General features: G+C 38.6%; 1 protein-coding gene across 1 annotated transcript in view; it reads right to left on the bottom strand.

Moving 5' to 3' along the window:
* Nucleotides 1–22,594, bottom strand: part of TSHR (thyroid stimulating hormone receptor) — a 69,296-nt gene that overhangs the window by 29,187 nt on the left and 17,515 nt on the right. The window contains exons 2-5 of the mRNA XM_005438747.3: nt 14,392–14,463; nt 9,758–9,832; nt 4,071–4,145; nt 2,874–2,948 (exon numbers count right to left, since the gene is read on the bottom strand). Coding sequence (XP_005438804.2) covers nt 2,874–2,948; nt 4,071–4,145; nt 9,758–9,832; nt 14,392–14,463 — 297 coding nt within the window. The remainder of the gene's footprint in view (nt 1–2,873; nt 2,949–4,070; nt 4,146–9,757; nt 9,833–14,391; nt 14,464–22,594) is intronic.

Below are 22,594 nucleotides of genomic sequence, written 5' to 3'. Positions count from 1 at the left end.
CTCTGTTGTGACGAAAGGGACAAAGAACAAGTGAAGAGATTTTACTATGACTAACCTGGAGAAAGGAGGGAGAAAAAAGGTGGTGGAAACAAGGGGCTGTTTGTTTTGTCCTTTTTCCTGCTCTTTCCTGAATCATGTTAGAGCCTGGAAACCAAAATACTCTGCAAATTTTTCTTTTCCTCAGCTTATGGATTAGATGTGGTCTAGCAAGGCCAGACCGTAACGTCCATGGGCTGAGAAGTCCTAACAATCCCGCACGTGACAGGAACAATTTCATTCCTTTTCTCTGCTATATGTGTGCATATGTATGTGCTAATGCTGAACACTACTACAACCATTTTCATTCCAAGTAGTTTTTACCAATACGTGGTTTCCACCACAAGTTATTTTAGTTTGACATTTTTCAGGTTGGTTCACTTTTTTGTAAACAAACATTTACGTGCAAATTGCTTGACTTCAAGGGCCAATACCAATACAGTTAATGCTTTTCCCCCAGCTATACATTATTCAACATTTAGAAACCTATTCTTCAAGAGCAGATTTTTTTCTTGATGAAAGAAACAAAAAGGCGATCTTTTATTGAATAGCAGCGTTTAGAAATACCTCCCTTGAACATGCAGGTCTATAAAAAGTCTGTGGCATATAAATCCCATGTTTGTTTTTGTTAGTAATATTGATCAAAAATTTTCAAGGTAGAAATAAAATAATGTTTTGGTATCTGCCACTTAGAAAGTCACTGAAATGGTTGGAAGCAAGGACACAGATGGTCATATAAATGGCTTCTATTCCATCTAGCCTATTTAGTTCTTGGTTCTTTCTACTTAGTAAACGTAGTGTTTAGTTTACAATTTAATAGAGCTTAGCCTAAGCTAAATGGTCTTTGAGGAACTCCCTAATAGCTCTTAAGATGTAGACATCCCTCAGAGCTCTAGGTAGACTAAATTTCAATCTCAGAAGCCTACAGCCAAGGCAAACACAGCAGCTCCAGGTATGGAACACAAGCTAGCACAAGGCTTAGCTCTAGTATCAAAAGATCCTTGGGAGGGAAGATCTTGTTGTTCACTACAGGTCTAGAGTCTTTAGCAAAATAATCAGCATTTCTACATCGCTCTGAAGTTCATCTTGCCAATGGGAGACCATGCATACAGTAGGGACTGACCATTCTTGGCTAAGAACGTCCCTTAGCAGCAGAGAAACAACGCCTGACAATTAATCACATCCTTGTAAGCACCTTCTAGCATAAAACTTCTCCTTTTTAACAGCCTTTCACACAGCCCACCCAGCAGCCAAGCCTCCTCCAGCTGAACACTGCTCCAGTATAAGCTTGTTAACTTCTCTCTAAGACTAAGTAGTGACCAAAATATTTTTACTTTGTGCCGGTTTCCAAAGTCTTCATCTGAGCTGTTCTTCCTCCTTCATTTCATTAAAAGCCAGAATTTGCACTTAAATTGCAGGTTAGGGCACAAGGATGGGTGTCATCTTTGTTTTCTGAATAACAATAAACACCTGCTTTTTTTACCGCAGAACCCTTTGATTCTGAAACATCTTTAAGGATAATACTAGGAGATGTCTCTGCCCCCATTTTTGTTCCTATTTTCTTTCTCCAAGAAATTGTTCTGCAATTTGCCTCAAGCCACGTTAAAATAAAAAATAAAAAATAAAAAAAAAAGGAGGGAAAGGTGTGTCTTTAGCTCAGCTAAATGGGTTTTAAGGTGTGAGAAAGGAAGAAGATCTTGTGTTATGTAGGATTGCCTCATGTGAACAAACCCAACTAAATTACCCAAGTTTGCTAATAGGAAAATTCTTTCCAGCTGAGGGCTTTAATTAATGAGAGATGGCTCCACCTAGGACATCTATCTTAAAAGTAGCCAACTGTCAGTCCTGGTGCTTTGGTCTTTTGGTGGGACTATAGACATGTGTCTGAAATGTGGCTCTGTAAGTGAGGCTGGGCAAGGGTATTTAGACAAATTGTTCATAGAAGCTTATGCTGTCAATCTCAACATGTTATTCAACTATTATGGAAAAAGGAGCGACAGAAGGGAGATGGATAGTTGTCTTTCTTAAGGACATGCTGTGCCAGCCTGAGCCAAAGGCTGTCATGAAGCCATGGTACTCCTGGACTAGCAACTTAAAAGTACTGCTTTATTTCTTAGCTTTGGAAATTTGCTTTTAAAGCTCCTTTTCTGTTGTCTTTATTAAAATGTTAATTGTACCATAGTTTGGGTAAAATAAGTCTTCACCAAAAATCTTCCTAAAAATGTGAGCTCATCCAATGCTGAGCTTTTTACGGGTGTCATGATAAACAATTGCTCTCAAGATTGTCCAGTTCTGCTTTTGAGCCTTCTGTGCTCAGGGCAGGGTCAGAAGAAAGGTGGCGTGTGGCCAGCAGAGGTTATGATTGAGCAATATAGGAGCTCAAGGAAGAGTAGTATCAGAAGAAGTGCAATGTGAGCTCACCATGGCAGCACAAACTGGTTAGAAGAATGCTGATACAGCCTGCTAACACGAAGTCATTGTATGTCAGACCAGGTCCTGTATGTCACGCTAGTCTGACTTCAGACTAATTCAGGTATTTCACAGCCATTACAAAGCCAAACCAAAATAAAGCAGAAGGCCTGCGGAAGCTGTGTATTACTTGCCTTGGCTAATTCAAGAGCAATGCATTTGTGTGTCCGTATCTCTCATCCAGGTCAAATGTCTAGTGCTAGGTGACCTGGCATTTTTCAGGTTTGGTACTAATGATAATTGAAATACGGCTTGACAAAAAAGTGCTGTGTCAGCATTTTTTTCTCCAGAACAGAAACCTTCACCACAGGTTTTCTTGGGATCTGAGGATGGCAGTATTCCCACCAGCTGTGAGGACAGATACTTACAGTAAAAAGTTCACATCAGATGAGTAGATTTTGTTGAGGTCTGGAAATGCTTTGAGTCCAGTATTAAAAATACCACTGAAGGAGAGAAGCAACAGAAAGAATTATGTGTACTTGATCACTGAACAACAGCAAACAAGGTACTGAAAGCATTCAGCAGTGCCGGACGGTTATTTCATTCTCTCTATTGTCAATCAGTTCACTTATAATCAGCTGTCCCAAAATCAAAGAATGCAAGAACAATTAAAAAAATTTCAAAATAACAGTTTTATGATAAATTATAGAATCTAAAAAATGGGAACACAATATGATAAGACAGCTAAGTAGATCTGCAGAGGGAAGCAGCCTATGAGGTGAATACGGAGAAAAAAACCCTATAACTTTGGATTCACTTGAGATACTAAGGCTGCTTCAGACAATAGTTGGGACCCCCAAGTCCTCTTTCATTGATGCTACGAGCTGTTCAAATAGCTTTAAAAAGGGAAACTGTCTTGAAATGTGAATACAGTTAATGCCCCTTATTTCTGAACTCCTGTGGAGTGGAAATAACTTAAGAAAATTAAATTATCAATTTTTAAAACTATTTTCCTGAAATTAAATTGTTTTGACTACTTTTTTTTTACTACTTTCAGATCTATAGGAAAAATCTTCCCTCCTCCCCACAGCACACACGGTCCTTTTTAGAGTCTTCCAAACATTACTCAAAATCCCAGAAGTTATTATCTTTCTTATCTCTTTTTCCTGTGCTATAATTTTAGAATTTCATGGTTTGGTTACTCTGTGCTGCTTTTTAGAAACTTCATGGGAATACAGAGAATTCTTCAGGATTTCTTTCTGCCATAGAGGACATATGAAATCTGGTGTCTATAGACGGCCTTTTCACATCTATCTAGCAGATATGCTTTAAAACCCTGTGTAAATACCTATTTAAATATAAAACGTGTATATTTCTGTTGTGTCCCTTCTTCCCATTATTAAGAATGATGAAATTACTGATGAATTTGTGAACATGTTTTCCTTTCTTGCAAAAGTCATCAAAGTTCCACCCCCTACCCTAGTCAGATTTCTGTCATTAAAATCAAGCAACAGTGAAAAATATTGCAATCAGGTCCACAAAGAAATGCAAAGAAAAAAACCCAGCTATAGCACAGTCATCTGTGAAGCTTAAATGCAAACTTGTTACAGGTGCTAAATACTTACAGGTATTTCAAAAGTGGAAGGTTCTTAAAGGCATCTGGATCTATGTAATCCAAGTTTCTAAGATTTCGAAATTCACTGTAAAAAAAGGAGGAGCATTTACTACATTGATCATTAATTATTTATCATAAAAAGAAATCAGCAATGTTAAAATGAAATTTCAGGAATGCAATGCCTGCGATGAACTTTTGTACTGGCCAGCACTAGCTGAAGACCACTGTGCATTCTGAGCAATCTTACAATGATGAATTTTCATCTGGATAGAAGAAATGAAATAGAAATAGTAATAGTAATAGAATAGTAAACCTGGAGACTGCCTGGTTTAAGAGGGGAAGAAGCACCTGAGATCTGATTATGGATCCTTTGTCTGCATGGTCTTAAAAATTAAAGCAGTAGCCTGTGGTAATGGCTGTTACTCTGAAGATGGTAAGAGTTGTGTGTCTGCAAGGTAGAGTAAAATGAAAAGTTAAGGAAAACTTTTGGGTTTGATGTATAATAATCCTATCAATTTATAACCATCTATTTAGCTTATAATTTTATGTCCTATTTTTCTGGTTACTCCCTCCATGTCTCTAACAGTATTTTGTATTATTTTTCCTGTCTTTTTTACGGAACTCATCAGTGGATCCAAAAGATGGCTCAGGTCACTGAAATTAACCGCATGCTGGGACTTGAAATGGACGCAGCATTCACTATATAGCCATGTCCAGCAGGGTAGAGCATGGTGTATCTCTTTGCTTTATACTGATGCAAAAGGTAACGTTGACTTCATTCCTTATGTCTTCTGTCCACAGTTATGGCTTTAAATACTTTTACCCAGCTGACAGCTTGGTCTGCAGATGGCTTTTTAGACTGGACATATTGAAGAACCGGCCTGACACTGATCATGGCTATGGTCATGTTTGGTGCTTTCTGTCAGTGTGTTGATGGGGCTGCTGCCCCTCCAGCCATCTTGATCGTTGCCTGGCATCATGACTCTTCCTCATTTTCCTGAAATGTTTGTCTGTGCCCTTAGTGCAATTTTCCTCAATCCTTCTCATTCCTCTTCCTTTCAGCAGATTTATTTCTTTTCTATCCAGAACGACAGGCTGCACCAATCACTGTGCCAAAATTCCCCATCTAGTCTCAGTGGACCTACCAAATTTTCATCTTTTTGAAAAAAAAACCCACCCATACCTGTCCCCATCACACGCACACTTTTCCTTTCCTGGCCTTTTTGCCGCCTGCAGAAGGTATTGCCCTTTTTGTATGTTTGCTTCTACTTCTTTACCTTAAACCAGCTCTGGACTTAAAACTCAGCTGGAAAAACTCTCAGCCATTCCTAATATAGAAACCATAAAGAAAGAACAGTGCCAGTCTTCCTCCTGAGACTAGCCGTGGAGCACTGGGCTGAGGGAAGCACTTCTTGCTACCTGTATAGAGAAATCTGATGAAGGTGACAGGTATAGGTGGCATGGTGGTGCGGGTTGCGTGGGTGATGTTCTGGTCTTAGTGCAAGAAGGGGTGCTACTGGGCAGAGACTCCATGGGCAGAAACTGGTAGTATTTAATTTACCATGCCCTAATAGTGCCAAGTAACTTACAGGTATCAGGAAGTTGGGTTTTAAGGGTACCTCTGCCACTGGAATAATTTTTACGGGATAAAATCAGCCCAACCAAGTTGTCTAAGAAACAAAAGCGGGAAAAGAGACATAAGACAGTAGATAAATCAGTATGTAGATACAGGTACCAAGACTCTCTATGTACTGTTGTACTAACAAACTAGTTCTGCTCTACCTTTGAAGTCTTCAGTTTTTACTCTGTTTACTCCAACATTGTAGGGAGATAAGGGTTTAACTTTTACTTGTGTGTTAAACTGATTCAATTAATACCCATACTACTGCTATTATAGTGCTGTATTCAAATATTCTTTATGTCTGTTAGCTACTTTGAACAGTATTGTTTCTGTATTTTAAAGAAATCTTCTCCGTGTCAGTCTCTTGCTTCTCTCAAATTATTTCATTACTTACGTAGCTATCACACTCCCAACAGTGGAATTTGCTCCATCAACTTTAACTGACATGTTTTTTTCCATCACTGACTACATTTAAAACGCTGGACTCATGAGCGTCCTGGCCAGATACTCCTCTGTTGTGGACGAAACATATTCCAGGGAAAGACAGTCTTTAGATCATCCTTCAGCCTGGCAATGGATAAAGCATTGGAGTACCATGGAGTGATCAGGTTTTGATTTGTTGTTACTCATAGTATTCTGCGTAATGATTTGGATGAGGCTACTGAAAGTAAGAATTCGACATCTGCAGATGGTACTAAAATTGAAAGCACAAAATGATGCGATGAGATTCAATCAGATTATGATTTAGGAAGTAACTGGTCCATGAGAGGGCATGTGCTGTTTAAAAAAGGCAAATGAAAAACTAATTAATCTGGGAATAAAAGATGTAAAACTGCCAGATGAGACAGTTGGCACGGCAATCAGAGAAAAGCTTAAATAATGTGAGTGAGGAAATCAATATGATTCAGCTGTACGTTGAGGAAAGGTTTATGTCCCTGCTGTTCAATTTCCTTGAATTGGTAATGTTTTAATGTATACTGTATTTATGTTTGCATTTCATCCTAAACATTGTATTACAAAGCTTTCTTAAAGAAGAGGATGACAGGTATAAAAAGATAAAAGGTGACTTGACCAAAGTGAATGCTATGCAGTAGAAAAAAAATCAGGTGAAAAATCCAATTTTCCCTATTTCTAGTCCAGAAAAATGTGCCTCTTGCTGTTGACTGGCTGTGAATATGTGGCCTCTCATTTCATATGCATGAAAAAGAGAAAGATCTTCAAATTCAGTTCCATTCATAAACTGTGCTGCTGTCCTTATTTTGCACACTCAAACATCATTAATGGCAGAGTACTGGATGATTCCCCTCCTAAAATCACGGATTTAAAGGGTATCTATAGCTCCATCAGTATTGGAGCCTATGAAGCTAAGCCCCTAAGGATAAAAGATATTTGAATAGTTATGATCTCATCAGTTAACATCAGTTAACAGGATAGTGATACACAAACTGGATTTCACAATTTCTTTTACATTAATCACTTTTGAGCAATATACTCAAAGGTGCCTAAATGTTACATGATAGTAATTTTCAAATAATAATCAAAAGACTGCTGTGGTGAAAGGATTACTTCCAAAGGATCCAAAAAACTAAGAAAAGCGAGTTTGTTATCGGTAGATTCATCAGACAGGGTTTGCACTTTTATCAGTAAGCTTTTCTGAATTGGTGAAAAGATTGAAACCCACTGATTTAGAAAGTTAAGGTTCCTTTCAAAAGTAGCTGTAGGAAAACTTAGTAGTTTTAGCCACCTAGAATGCAGATAAAGCCAAAGAGTATGCTTAAAAATGCCTAGCAGGCTAGTTGCCAGGTATCTGAGTGTCTATGGGAGCTGATCTTAAGTGACTTTTGAAATGGAACTTTGACACGCTCTATAAATACAACTTAATCTTAACACACAGTGCTTAAATTCTGCGTTCAGCAGCAATGTAACATTCTGAGTCCTTCTGGGAATGAAGTGCTTTAAAGATGTAAAAAAAACCTAAGGTGGCTAATAGGCATCTTTGTTGACCATTGATGCAGAGAGGCAAAATGTGCCCTGAACAAACATTTCACTTTGCAGTCCTAACTAAAATTACTTAGAGATGATCATAAAAAAGAAGGATGCTGCTACCTACCCACAAGATAACAGAAATACCTGTGGAATATTTACAAAATTATTCAAAGCCACTTTACAAACTATTCAGCTTCTGCATTACTTTTAAAAGCACAGAAAATGATTAACAATTGGCTTATTTGTGCTTTAAAGGCCGTCAATGTTTTAGATTTTATTTCTGGCACTCAGAATAGAAATTAAAAATGTACTTGGTTTCCAGTCAAACCACCACCTGACTGTCCATGAACAGCTACTCAGTTTTGCTTTTTAAGGAAAACACTCAAAAAACTTGAACACATCAAGAACAGATGTGCAGAGAAATTCACTTGATGATATAAAATCCTGTGTCAAGACTTACAAATAACTATGAACTTATCTTCAGTTACAAAGATATATTTAGTTCCAAATCCAAATGAATTTTAAAATGAAACTAATAATAAGAACTATTTGAATATTAGTCTAATTAATTCATGAGACGTAAGTTCACCAGATAACTTCTAGAAACTTTAATGAACTACTTAGCATCCTATATGAATTTAGTAACATAAAAAAAGGCACAAACATTTACCTATTTCAGTGGTCTCTAAATTTCATTCCCCAGACATGTCTTTCATACCTGCCTTTCAATACTGGCACATCCTTGAGTATGTTGAAACCCAGATTTTCAATTTAACACGAGAAACTCACTCTTAGGGGAGGCACTTCTGCTTTTCAGCATTGGTTGCTCTCTCTCTACAGTAACAGTACTGATATTATCATTGCTTGCTTTTTTAAAAAACCTTTCTGTTTCACACCATGTAAAGTAAAAGGAAAAAAAATATAGAAAATAAAGCAGTGTTGAGAGATCATGTAGTTTATCTCTTTCTCTGATTGAAGATTAAATAGATTTACGGAATTTCTGATTACACAGCCTTAAAGACCTCCAGTGATAGGGACAATCTCCCTAGGAAAACACTTCTAGTGTTTACTTACGTTATCCATATGAAAACATTTCCTAGAGTCTAACATGAATCTTGCATTATCTAAGGTTATTATTACTTTTTCTTTGTCAGACATCAATGTAGAAAATGGGTTGTAGCTTTCACCCCTTGCAACAACCTTAAAAGATGTATCTGCTTCTGGCACACTTTGTTTCTGAACACAAAAGCCTTTCTTCTCTGACAGTATTTTCTGGATCCATCATGACCGACAGTGCTCTCCTGTGGAACCTCTGCAAACACAAACCTTCTCTGAAATATGCCAAACTGCAACTCATCTGAGCTTTACAACACTGGCACACTTTCCATTCCTTCATTTGGATCGGTAATGGAAACATGGAAGAGTAGCAGATGCAGAATGCATCCTATCAAGCTGTATTCAACACACGACCTTCACGTTTTGACAGGGAACTGCTGAAGGACAGGGACTCCCTGGAGGCAGGTATCCTACCACCTGCGTAACCACCCTAGTGCCTCATTTGGTGAGGACCGGGCAGAACAAAAAGGTATAAAACCACTTCCCAGGCACCTTTGTCCATAATGTTCCCATTCCATTTGATAACCAGATAAACATGCTTAATTTCGCTAGTGCACTTCTGGAATAATTACTTATTATTCCTCATGTCTCCAGCTAGCACCATTTTGCTCTGTGCCTTGTCCCTTCTGATTTTATTTCTGGTGCTTCTATTAACTGTTTTACACTTACCTTCAGTAATTTGACAGAACTAATTCTTAGTTGCCAGTTTATTTCAACTTGTCATCAAGCTGATAATGGAATCCCACACACTTTTCACTACACCCCTTACATTTCTATGGGAGGATACAGAGGAGCAAGGGAACCGAGAAGATGGGGGGAAAGAAAACACAAGTCAAAAAAAGAGACTGGCTCCACATTACAGAGAAAGGAAATGAGAAAGGGACTATTTAGCCACAAAGGAGACAAGAATGACAATTCAAGCATCCCCAAATTTATTTTATCACTGTATTCATTCATTTAATTACAGTACTTACATATGAGTGACTTTACTTAAACTGTTGAAGGAATGGGCCTCCAGACTCCGAAGCGTTTCATCTATGGAGATGTAGCTAAACACCAGCAAACAGAAAAAGAAGCAAATCTCAGACCTTGGCAAGCCATGGCTAGCGCCCATCGTGCCTCTTTTTTTTCCTCACTCTTTTTCACATCCAGCTGCCACAACTCTGCCAGACACACGGACAGTGTCTGAGGGACGACCTTTTAACAGGATTTTGATTTTGACTGATGCCTTATATGCATACCGTACTGCAGAATACAGTTAAATAATACCTCCCCCCCCCCCAAGTGCTATTAAGCAGCAAAAGCAAACTAATAATAATAAATAATTTCACATTTCAGAATCATATTTCTTCCCTTTCCCCCATCTAAGACCACCTTGGAATCCTCTAAGGAGATCTAGCCCTAGATAAATTTCTCTGTATCAAAGAATTAAAAAGGAAGGAAAGAAACAAAGATGGTCCTTGGGCCATTGCTACGACTGCTGCAATTTCTCTGGGAAGAAACAGATCATCAGGGCGACCGATGTTTTGAGATTTTTGAGGGGAAAAATGTGCTTTAACATGAATTTAGAGAGAAACTAGCCATACAGTGAATGTCGTAAAGGATGCAAGGAGTAACGTGGCTCAGAAGCTTAAGAAATATTTATTTGCACAGTTTAGACTGCGTAGCATTTGTACTGCCAGTAATCTACCAAATGTGATAAGAAAACAGCTCTACAGAATCTCTCCACCATCATTCGGAGGATGATAATACTGCAACTACTGTTAAAGGTTTTGAACTGTGAATAAAGTTGCAATACAACTAACTGGTGCTGATTTTCAGACTAACTAACTAATTACTGTTTGGGTTAAATTATCTGATTCTGTCTTTCAAAATATCTCCTAGTCTTAAAATTAATTAATGCTGGAATAGCATTTAAAAGATGTATTATTGTATTTTATTTAGTTTTCTAATCATATTTTATATCATATTTCTGATCTGTAGAGCTTTTAAAATAATTGGAATGCCTTGTATATTCTTTATGTTTATTATTATAATTACAACATTTAAGCACTATCTTTTGATACTCTTGATCAAAGTTACTGACTCAGTTTTTAATATTTTGCATGGTTACAAAAACCCTGAGCAACTTAATCATTACTTTAAGTGCAGAAAATTAAATTGACTAGAAGAGTCTTAGACATTGATTTTAGATGTCAATATAAAATAAAATATAACAATGAAGAGACTGTATTATGTGCCTTTCCTCCCTTTTAATCACTAGACCTGCAAAGACCTAGAATAATACCTAACTTAAAAATATCCAACTGATGGTTTACATCAGCTCTAATTGGGTTGTGTTCCTTAAACAAAACAGCAAAGATTTTTAACAATCTTTCCATTTTTTTCCAGTAACAGTATTAAGAGTGATAATAGTAAAGGGCAAATTAAAATATGATCATTTAATCCAGGACGGCTTTTTAATACCATCAATTATGGATCAGATTTTTATATTTTGTGGAAATTTTAAAGAAGGTAAATTTTTACTTCTTTCAATGGATATTAAAAAACATTTTAAATGTTTAAAAAAATTGGAAAGAATACTTGTGACCAGCGCATGCTCTAACAACCCATCCAGCAGATGCCTAACACCACTAACTGTTCCAAAGGAATTTATGTCCTCTCCAGACTGGAGCTAAAAGCATATTACCTGAACTCATTTTAACCCTTCTAGCATGAGATTTACTTTTTATTGGTCACTTTGGAGATGTGTTCAACAGTGTTTGAAAAGGTACCAGGAAAGTAAATAGTAGAAATCGTATGACCAAGAGATTCTCTTTCTACAGTAGTATTGCTTTCACAAAGCTATTTGCCTCTTCCAAAAGGAAAGAAGATAATAACAGAGGAATAGAATAAAGTATTTCCGGTCTGTACCTCTGAGTTAGATGTTTATGTGAGATGCTTTAATTTTGTTTTCCTGTAAGCAATAAATGTCTATTGCCCAGGAAATTGGAGTTTCAGCCTTCAAAGAAAACTAATTATTCCATTTTAACAGACCCTACATTTTAACACACCAACAGATAGGCTATATCGATGGCACAGTAAAAAAAAAAAAAAATTGTTCTATGTAGCAAACAGCTATATATAAATCAGCTTGACAGAAAATGAAATTAAAAACTGATAATGAACAAACGTTGCAACCCCATGCTGGGGCTAGGAATTAGATGGTACTTTTCATGTGCTCTGCGATCAGAAGGGGTCACCTTACGTTGGGTGGGCAAGTGCTTTGCTCTCATGAGAAAAGAGGCAGAAGAACGGCAATGGGGATTCCCCCCCTCCCTCACCCTACCGCCACCACGTCTCTTCCCACCACATTGCACATCACATTTTTACTATCCTGCTTGGCTTGGAGCTGATTGAGTTACAGTTTTATATCTTTCAGCTGTGGGACAAAAGTGGGAAGGAAACAGCTTGTTTTCTTTGCGTGTTGACCTCCACTCTTCTGCTTCATAAGCAGTTGTATTTGTGTACATTAATTAAACCACATCATCATTGATGACAGGAAAAGGAGTAGTTTTATTTGTTTTAGTGTCATCTAGATAAACAACCAAAAGCCCACAGAAACACATTGAAAATCTCCTCTGAGACAGGAATGTCAAACAGAAGCATGTATTAATGGTGCATAAACATTTACTTCCAAGTGTTCAGAGTCCCTCCAAGAACCTTTGGGCTCTGGCTAATGAGCACGTAATACAACACGTGAAGTGTAAGAAATACAAACCATAGCAATCGGAACTGGAAGGAGTTGCCTCAGAAGAAGAGGGGAAGCGTGTTAAAATTGCCATTTTGAAGGCGTGTTACAATTCAGCACCTCCTCTCCTACCAGCTGTGTTTAATTTGCAGAATTTTAAAATGCCTTCAACACCCATCATGAATACAGTCATAGCTTAAATACCAAATGCTTCAAAGCAAGTCTGTTTGCAGGTACACTTTAATCACCATTGGCCCATTCAGAAAGAGCCTGAGAACACCCGATTTAAAGCAGAGCAGCATGTGGCGGTAGCTGCAAGGCACCTCCTGCCCTTTTCTTCCTTCTCTCCATCTTCCCTCACTTTTTTCCAGCCTCAGCATCCCCTGTGCTGCTGTGTTGCTGCCCACACGCCGCCCCTGTTGTCCTCTGCTGCTGATGGAGGGCAGCTTGGTGATGTGAGGGGTACTTCAGAAGAGGACATGGAGGAGAAGGTGATCAGAGCCCTGAGCTGGGGCTGGTATGTGCTGGCACTGGGGAGCGGGCAGGCTTGGGAGCACTGTGGTGCAGATACATGGAGGCGTGGGCAGCCGTGTAGTGGCATTGGCTGTGGGACAGCAGCGTGCATGGGATGTGACGAGGCGCTGCGCTGCACAGAGGGGACAGCACGCAGGGGAAATGTTGTGCTCCGCATGGGGCTGCTGGCAGAGCACACTGTGCAATGTGGGGATGCTGCTGCCTGTGGAGAAGCTGTGGGGAGAATTGCTCTGGGAGCTATAGGTCAGGTGTCTGCGAGCTACTCATGAATGTGACCCCAAAGCATCATCCTGAGCCCAGGAACAAGGTTCCTTATCCTTGACTTTATAATAAAATTACTGAATAATAAAATAACAACAATACTCAACCTGTCCTAAGTCGGTAGGAAATATGAGGTGAATCCCTTCTACCAAGATTTAATATATATGCAACTTTAAGGGTGTAAACCAGAAATTTCTCTTGCATCTGTATACCCTACAACACTTTTTTTTTTTTCAGCGCACTGATGCATTTCTGACAAGAATTAGCTTCTTGTTTCAGCATTTCATTGAAATGCTTTTTGTTCCATTCCTGCGGCAAAGCAGCAGAGGGAAACAATCTCTTCCTCTGGCAATCAAGAATGCATAGATATGCATTCATTTAAGAGAAATGGTAGCTCCAAAATTGTTGTTTAAATAAGGTTCATAAAGAGGACAACTACACTTTCTATTCAGTACAGAGGAAAAGAAGGTCTCAAGACTGTTGACATCAACGAGCAGTGCAGCGCAAGGGTAGCCACTTTCAATGGGACAAATATCGTTGTGAGGCAAATAGGTAGAGGCTGCTGGCTGTGCATTTGTGGGCTGTATCCATGCATGTGTTTACACACAAAGGAAGTGACACAATGAAAGTCCCCCTCACATCACACAAATAATAATGTTGTGGTGAAAGTCCATCCCTAGTCGAGAAATGCCACGGGGTCTCCAATGAAATGAGTTAGAAATAATGCTGGGAGCCGGAAACAAATTTTTAGCCAGGACCAGCAATGGAATATGTTCATTTGTTATGAATGAAACCATTTGTCATATTTTGTGAACTGATAGGAGTGGGGAGTGGGGGGTGTTATAGCCTTATTTACCAAATCTACTTCCATAAATCATCCAAAAATGCCTAGTATGCCTTTCTATATAGCTGGTTCAGGTTATAAGCAATGGGATTGTCACCTGCAGTTCTAAAATGTAAGCAGTGAGATAGCAAAGGTGCAAGAATATTTTCATTTCAGAAGATGTTATACACAGAATTTTGTAGAAGGAATGTGATTTTTAATAAAAGAGGCAAAAGAATAATATCAGAAACAGAACTTACATTCTAGAGATGTTGGGGAGATTGGAAAAAGCATCACTTGGAATTGTTCTTAGATGAGTCTCCATAAACCTCCTAGAGAAATAGAAGTTTGGCAGTTAGTATCCTTTGGTAAATACAATTTAACGTTAAAAATTCCTACACAATTCCAGCTGTGCTCCAATATTTCTGTTTTTATCTTCCCTTTTCCCAACGTTTCCATCTTTGCCTCATTTCTATTCCTGTTTCATTATGTGGCTTGGTTTGCTTGGTGTGCTCCCTCCACCTAAATTACAATCTTCTGCTCCGTCTCTACTAGGAACTCAGTATTCAGTGGCAACGATCGACCTTCCAAAACTCCAGAGCATCAGCAGCAAACATATTTGCCCATTGAATAAATGAAGTATTAAGAATATAAGCACTCTTAATCATTTCACGCTCCACAAAGGTATTCCATCCCTCATTCAGAGTAAGAAATTCAGGTATACCAGCCAAAATTGAATTACAGCAATTGCATACTGCCTCCACAGAATTCTCCATATACTTTGTAATAAATACAACATTCTTGCTCTCTAAACCTCTGATGGGGGGATGGCATGTACACTGTTGTTTTTTGGCTTAAACCCAGTTAATGACGGACTTCAGGAGAGCATAGAATTATGTATCTCACCCATCTGCAGGAAGCTGCAGAAAACCAGGCAATATGTAAGGGAGATAGTTATCAAAAGCCAAATTCTTAACTGAATGAATCTCTAGCAGACTGACTCATCCAAAAAAGGAGAAAATGCTTTGGAAAATTAGCCTATAATGTCTGTTTAAGTTACAACCTGTCATTGCTAGATGAAGTGCTCTTTGGTTTTCCAGTCCATCTGGGAATACATTTATATATTTTATAGTCAATGAATAGTCTGAAGAATAATCAAAACCAAATTACAAACTTTTCCCACAGCTGCTGTTTAAGAACAGCTCAGTAGAAAAGAAATAAACAAATGAGGATGATTTCCTAATTGTCTTTTCTGTTTCATAATATGAATTATCTGATTATAATAATTATATTTGATTTACACAGACAAAAATATCGCCATCTTAAGATCGGTCAAGCTTCTGGAACTTGCATAAAAGAAATAAAAATATCTGTAGAAATTCTGAAAACTTTCATTTTGAGTAAAAATATAAATCAAGAGAATGTACACGCTTATCATCCCGGGGGGGGCTCTGCCTACTTCCCAACTCCATATACCCATTACAAGAATGAGCAAGGAGAACCTAAAGACTTCTAGTTTTCCAGCAGTGGGCTGATGTTTCTCCTGACCTCAATACACCCAGCTCCTACCAAGACCCAACCAAGGGGGTGTCAGTTGGTCCAAAGGTATACTTGGCTGTTCCCCTGCACCCATAGCACCTTGACACCCCATACCAGTGCTCTCCCATCCTTCTCCCTCCTCTAGCTCATGTTACCACTTTCTTCTGTTACCACAGTCCTAGACAAAATATTTGTACGAAACAGCTGCTTAGTCCAGCACAGCGCGCTGATCTTGCCATTGTGTTTCAACATCTGTCCGTATGTCCAGGCCTTTGAGGAAGCTGACAGTGATGACTGAGGAAGTTCTGGTTGCAGAGTTTAACAAGTCTTAAATAGAACAGAGTGAATGAGGGACCTCGCCAGGCTAGAGAAATGGGCCAACAGGAACCTCACACAGTTCAACAAGGAGAAAGTGCAAAGCTGAGCACTTGGGAGGAAGAGCCCCATGCACTGGTACCTGCTGGGGCCAAGTGGCTGGAAAGCTGCTTGGCAGGAAAGGACCTGGGGTCCTGGTGGACACCAGGTGGAACATGAGCTAGCAGTGTGCCCTTGCTGCAAAGGAGGCTAAAGGTATCTTGGGCTGCATCAGGAGGAGAAAGCAGTCCTAAGGCTTCTCTCTGAGACTGTTAGAACTCAGAAGCCAAGAAAAACATAGTTTAAGCCACTTCCAACTGTCCAAGCTCCCTTTTAACCTCTCTTATATCCCTCTGGTCCTCTGTTCACCTGCAAAATTCTGACTCACTCAATAGTTATTTCCCATCACCAATCATTACAGAAGCTAGTACGCATAATTCCATGTTCCAGAAAAGCAAGAATTCAAACACCATCTTATGCCTCTTCTTGACCTGCTCTTACGTCAGACACTCATGCCTCTCCGTTTTTGTCAGATAACAGAGTCAGACCCATTAATCATGAGCTACGCATGGGCTGAGTGAGCTCACATTAATCTTTTCTTGACATACTTAAGATTTACACATCCCATCAGAAAAGCCTGGAAAATCTGGGTAATATTTATGAAATAATTATACCAAAATTGCTGTATTATGAAATGACTCTGTATTTATAAATTTCTAGACAAGACCCGTAATACCTCAAGAATAACCACAGCGAAGAAATGTAGCCTTAAAGGCTATTTTTTCACTGAATGGCTGGTAAATTTATTATATTGGCTGGATGTGGGAGTATCATATTTCTCCCTATCTATCTGCTAGAGTAAAGGTATACCAACATTATGCAAATATGACAAAAAAACATATGGGGTACAGGATGTGTTTATAAATGGACTCATAAAGAAAAGAGAGAGTAAAGTATAAATGCAAAGAAATCTTAGGCAGGAGAACAGATAGCCCATTTCATGACAAAAACTTAGTTGTGAGGTGAAACAGCATCCGAGATTGTCAGCAAAGCTAAAAGACTCCCAAGTTCACATAACACACCTATGACATAAAAAAACACGCTAAATAATAGCATGTAGTATATACTGATGAAGTACTTGGTGTTTTTTAGCTGCCATTCTTCAACTACTTGCTGTCTTAACAGGTTGCTGATTATGAGTTCAGATTACGATTACGCAAGAGTCAATGATTTTGCAGCCCATAAAATGGACTCAATACAACAAGTCTGGGGCCAGACTCTTAAGCCAGCCTTTGTGTACAAACACCTGCAAAAGTCCAGTTCTCGCCGAGTTTTAAAAACCTCTGCGCTGATAAATTGCTGCTAATTTTAAGGCACCTCCTAAAGCAATTTTAAACTTTGCAGAAAAAAATATCCGGGCTTCAGTCGCTGTTTGCCAAGTGTGAGTCTGCGGGTAATTATTGGTCAGGGAGCACGAGGCACCAGCGGTGCATAGAAGGCTGTGGCATCGACAGTAACCCTTAGGAGTGGGAAGAAGACAGGCTGAGAAAATTCTCAACCAGAAAGTTCTGCGATGGATCAAAAATGAGAGTAATTTAAACAGACTAGCTTTAGTTTAGCCCAGTCTAACTGCATATAGAGACCACAAACTTACCAACTGCATTAATACACTCTACAGGCTGCAAAAGCAGCAAGTTTTGGAATTCAAAGCCAGAAATAAAAAAGGCAAGACAGGTCAGAGCTTCCAGTGTGGCAGCTGCTGGCACCAACCATAACATGCACTGTGAACTTATGATGAATGATTGAGAATTCATTATCTTAATGGACTGTGATTCTTCCTGTCTTCCATGCATTATAATTTTTCTTTAAAACTGCATGTTTCAATCTGAAATCTAGCAAGTGAGTCCAGTATCCATCCAGCCACAGTATCGTCATGAAGAAAGTAAGCTTTTTCAGAATAGAGGAAAAAAAAAAATATCGGGAAAATATGCATTAGTTTTCCAAGTAAGAAAAACTGTAAGTATAAGCATTTTAATATTTAATAGGCTCACTTAATATCCTTTCTATATTAAGGCAAAGACATCACATATGAGAATGTTCAATACCATTTAATGAAAACATTGCTTCTGTGCTAACCTGAGTACTACCATTTATTTCTACCTTATTTTTCTCATTCAGATTAAAAGCCTTGATAAAACCTGGGAAAATCTTCAATCTTTATTCTGTAAAATCTTGTAAAAAGAAGAACCCAAAGTCTGAGGTCATTCTCATTACAAACATGCTGTCAGTATTTGCAAAGATACAAATCACATCTTTGTTAAATGAGTTGTTTTAAAAGTAGCAAGAAAATGTTTTCAAAAAACATTTTAAGTTTTATAGGACGACATCTAGTTTGCATTTCTTAGTCTGATAGGACAGAATGTAAGTTTGAAGTTTTTTAATTTTTCTTTCTGCTTTGGTATTTACACAGAAGTTTAGCCTGTATGGTCATGAAAGACTCTACATTGCATATATCAGGGAAATGAAACCTGACCAGCTGATAAGGAATATATTAGACTGCTTGTGCAGAACTTTGCATTTCTGTTTTCCTCTGCCCCAAACTTCTGTCAACCTGGAACGTAAAGAGTTTCTTGGTCAAAAATCAAGTACTACAGATACTCATCTAACAGCTGAAAAAACTATCACTTTGAGTCCCTTCTGTCTTCCCAAACAACCTTTAGCAAAGGCTGTTTCTCAAAATTAGCCTAGTTATTTTCATTAATGAGAAAAAGAAGCTTTTTTAAAAAGTATAGGACAACAAAGACTTCAAAATATTTTATATCTGCATAGAAACAACCCTGGTTTTGACTGGCTTGGAAATACAGGTATACATAAGTGGAGATTGGGAAGGGTTCGGACTTAAACATGTTTGCTTTATTTTAATGACCATACAGTATCAATGCACAGAGCATTGCCCAAGCATCTAGTATATAATAATGTCATCTCTCCCTTAAGTGCTGTATTTCTAGCACTGCTAGGCACTGATCCACGATTTGTATTTGTGCTTTGCTGTTCTGTGACAGTTAATCTAGTGGCCTATTTAATGATGCACCACGGAACTCTGGTCTTGGGGTGGCTGGTGCTTATGCTCCCATCAGTTAGGAGCTACTTAACTATGAAGGAACATTTTCATGGCTTCAGTATTAATTAGTCCTATCACTTAAGAGCCGTTAAGAGTAGGTAGCTTAAGCCAGGCATAGTTCAATGAAACTAGAATCAGCCCTGTAAACTAAGCAAGTAGCATTAATTGCCATGTAAGTAGTGACGTTAATTGCCTTCAGTATATGCTGTTGTATTACATTCACTTTTTCTTATTTTAGACTGCACTCTAAAAAGCCCTATAACTAGAAATCCATTAAAATATGCAATTTACAGCTGGCTTAAAACAGAGCAAAAGTAATAATAATAGAAATAAACCCCCATTTCATAAAAATCCATCAATAAATCCAGATTAGAAAAATAGGAGAAAAGCTTTGCCCTTATAGACTACTAACTTTTCATAGAGATTGTACTTCTTGACTATCCATTTAACAGCTCTCTAATGTCAAGCAAAGCCATAATTACATCTCAGAAGCCAGGAGTTCCTCACTTCCATCTGCACATTTAAGTCACAATTGCAGCACAGCTTATTTTTTTCACTGAATGTTAAATACAATTAGGGAAAGACTAGTACCAAGGAGTTACAGCAAAATTCAAGTGACACTGCTTATAATCTGCACAAGAATAGAACCTGGTTTATGACTTTAAAAAGTCAGTGTTAAGCATATAAGGAGGTTAAACTGAAAATGTTGACAGGTGTTTCATTTCTTACAGGTGACCATTTTCAAACATCTGAAATTGCTGAATATAAGAACTACTTAGGAACCGACCAGAGAAACATCAAGGGATTTTCCATTTGAGACGTACAGGCAATCTGCGTGCACATGTAACTGCCACAGCCTTTGCCTACCTATGCTTGACTAATTATTTTCTATTATTGTCTTGTGTTAGAGCAAAAAAAAAAAAAAATCCAGGGGAAAATGTAGGAAAGGTATACATGCCCTTCAACCACATCTATTCATCTGACAACTAGCACTAACAATATGCACTATGTAGCCAAAATACTACTAGAGCGACAACTTACAGACATAGATATACGTGATAGAATACATGAAAATCTAAAGAGAAAGCATTTCTATTGCTCTGGTTTATTTGGTAATCACTTGAAAGCTTTATTTCTCATTGCTGATGAATCCTGACTCAGTGCTGAAGTTCTTAGAATAGCATGAAGGTATAGGTAATATATTGTCTAAACTAAACCCATTTATAAAAAGCACTGGTCTTTTAAAAAGAGTTTTACTATTGCATTTAGCTACACACCTCTCAAGTGTTTGGGGTTTGTTGTGGGGTTTGAGGGAGTTTATTTGTTTCCCAAGTATGAGATTCTGTTCATCAAGACAGGGCAGCGGCAGATGGTGTCCTTCTTCCCTGCCACCTGTGAGAGATTGGCGGGAGGGAGCATTCCTTCTTTGAACAACACCGAGCATCACAACCTCTTCCCCTCAGTCTCCAGTACCCTATACCAAGCCCGGATCAGGCTGAACTGCCATGCCTATCGCCTGAGTTCACAGAGCAGAAAAAATGTACAGAACAGAGGGTAAATGAAGAAGTTAAACACTTAGCCTCGGAGTAAGAGATGGGAGCAATTGCACAAGGGCTCTGGTGCACATTAGCAGGTAGATTTAACTGCTATAGTCAAAACTTATTCCTCTGCTGGATGCTGGCAGAAGCGGCTGGACAGTTTGAGTGTTCATTTCTTAGTTCTCCCTCCTCTGGTCTCACCTATACTTGCTTTTCATTAAGGTTCATACTGTATATAAATATGACCTTCATATTCTATGTAAATATTACATTTCAGCAAAATCTAAGAAAACTCCAGCTGTGACTACACACAACAGACAATTCTATGAGGATTTAGCAAGAAGATAGGACAGACTGCAGCGACCAGGCACACGGCTCGGTCAAACGTGTTGAGCAGCTCCATTTCACACAGATCTGATCTTTTTTATACCTCTTTCTGTCTATTCCTCCTTTGTTCCCCTGATCCCCTTCCCCTGCACAATGCCTTATCAGTTTGCATAGTTTCAACAAGACCCCTCCCACCTCCCCACCGCAGTATCCAGGACCCCCAGGTCTGCATCCCCATCCCTTGTGAAGTCCAGGTTGGCCTCTCTTTGAAGTGATGCCTGCAGTTTCTTGGTAGCCCATCAATTAGCGTGACTGAGCAGGCTGCTTTCTTGTCATTATTTTGTCATTCTTGTCATTATTGTTTCTCTGTGAGGTCCGTGTCTCTATGTTTTGTTTATTGTTGCCCTTTTCCTTAGCTTCCCATTTGACAAGGTCCTTGATCAGATAACGTTAGGGAAGCAGACACTGTCTCCTTCCACATACCCTTACAAGATAAGTTGTGTGATTGCTCTGCATAATATGACACAGAATGCTTTTTAATACTTTTACATTTTGCATGTCCGAATTCCTCAAAACACCACACACACACAGAGTTCTTCAACCTACTTCATTTAATCAAGCAATGAAAACTCACCAAATACCTCCCCCATCAGAAAATACACATTGCAATGCAAATGGAAATATTTGTCTAACTACAACTAAGAAACTATTCACTTAAACTATTTATTCTAATGCCTATTAGATTAATTCAGCATTCATGATGCATTAGATTTCCCAAATCTGCCCAAATTTTCCCAAAGCTTTCTTCAAGCTGTACAAATATGTAGCACTTAGAGTTCCATTTATTATATATCCTAGATTTTAGCCCAGTGTCTCACACTTCTTTACACTTGATTGTTTCACTGCACAACAGCCTACGAAAGAACTCCACCTTACCTACAAATTCAGAAAACAAGTCACTTGTCTTGGATGAGTACAAGGCTTGATGATTTTTATTTCCCCTTTATTGCCTCTTGGACTTCAAATGTACTCACTCGATCCCAGTGCTTCCAGCCTCCCTTCTTAGGGATCACTGCTGCACCCAGACCCACTGGCATCGTCAGTAACCAGGGACCTGACCTCCTGCTCCAGCAAACAGCAGAGAAGGAAACCTTGCTCCGTTGCAGCCTGACTGCAGCAATCCCTGTAGCTGCTTCGAAGCCTTAAATAAGGAAGGAAAAAGCATCTAGTAGGCCATACCAGCACTGACAGGTCATTCATTACCTTTTAGCTGGACCGGGAGGCAAACAGTCAGTGAAAAATCCACATGAAACAAACATTCTCCTCAAATATAAATGGCTTCACATTTCCTATGTTAAGAAATATATAAACTTATGTCTAACCATATACACATGATTTAAACAACATCCTCAGCAGTATTTGTGATATTACTTCAGCAAAGATGTATTAGGGAAGCAAATATATATAGTTTATGTACTTAGCCTCTTCATTTTATAACATGCTTTAAATTTCTGTCTACAAAACGCAGTACATAAATAGGGGCTACCCAAAGAATTTCGGATTAAAGGAACATGATTTATAATC

This window comes from Falco cherrug, chromosome 7 (assembly GCF_023634085.1).
Source record: "Falco cherrug isolate bFalChe1 chromosome 7, bFalChe1.pri, whole genome shotgun sequence".
NCBI lineage: Eukaryota > Metazoa > Chordata > Aves > Falconiformes > Falconidae > Falco > Falco cherrug.
The sequence above is the reverse complement of the archived record's forward strand: the minus strand, read 5'-3'. Positions and strand labels throughout refer to the sequence as shown.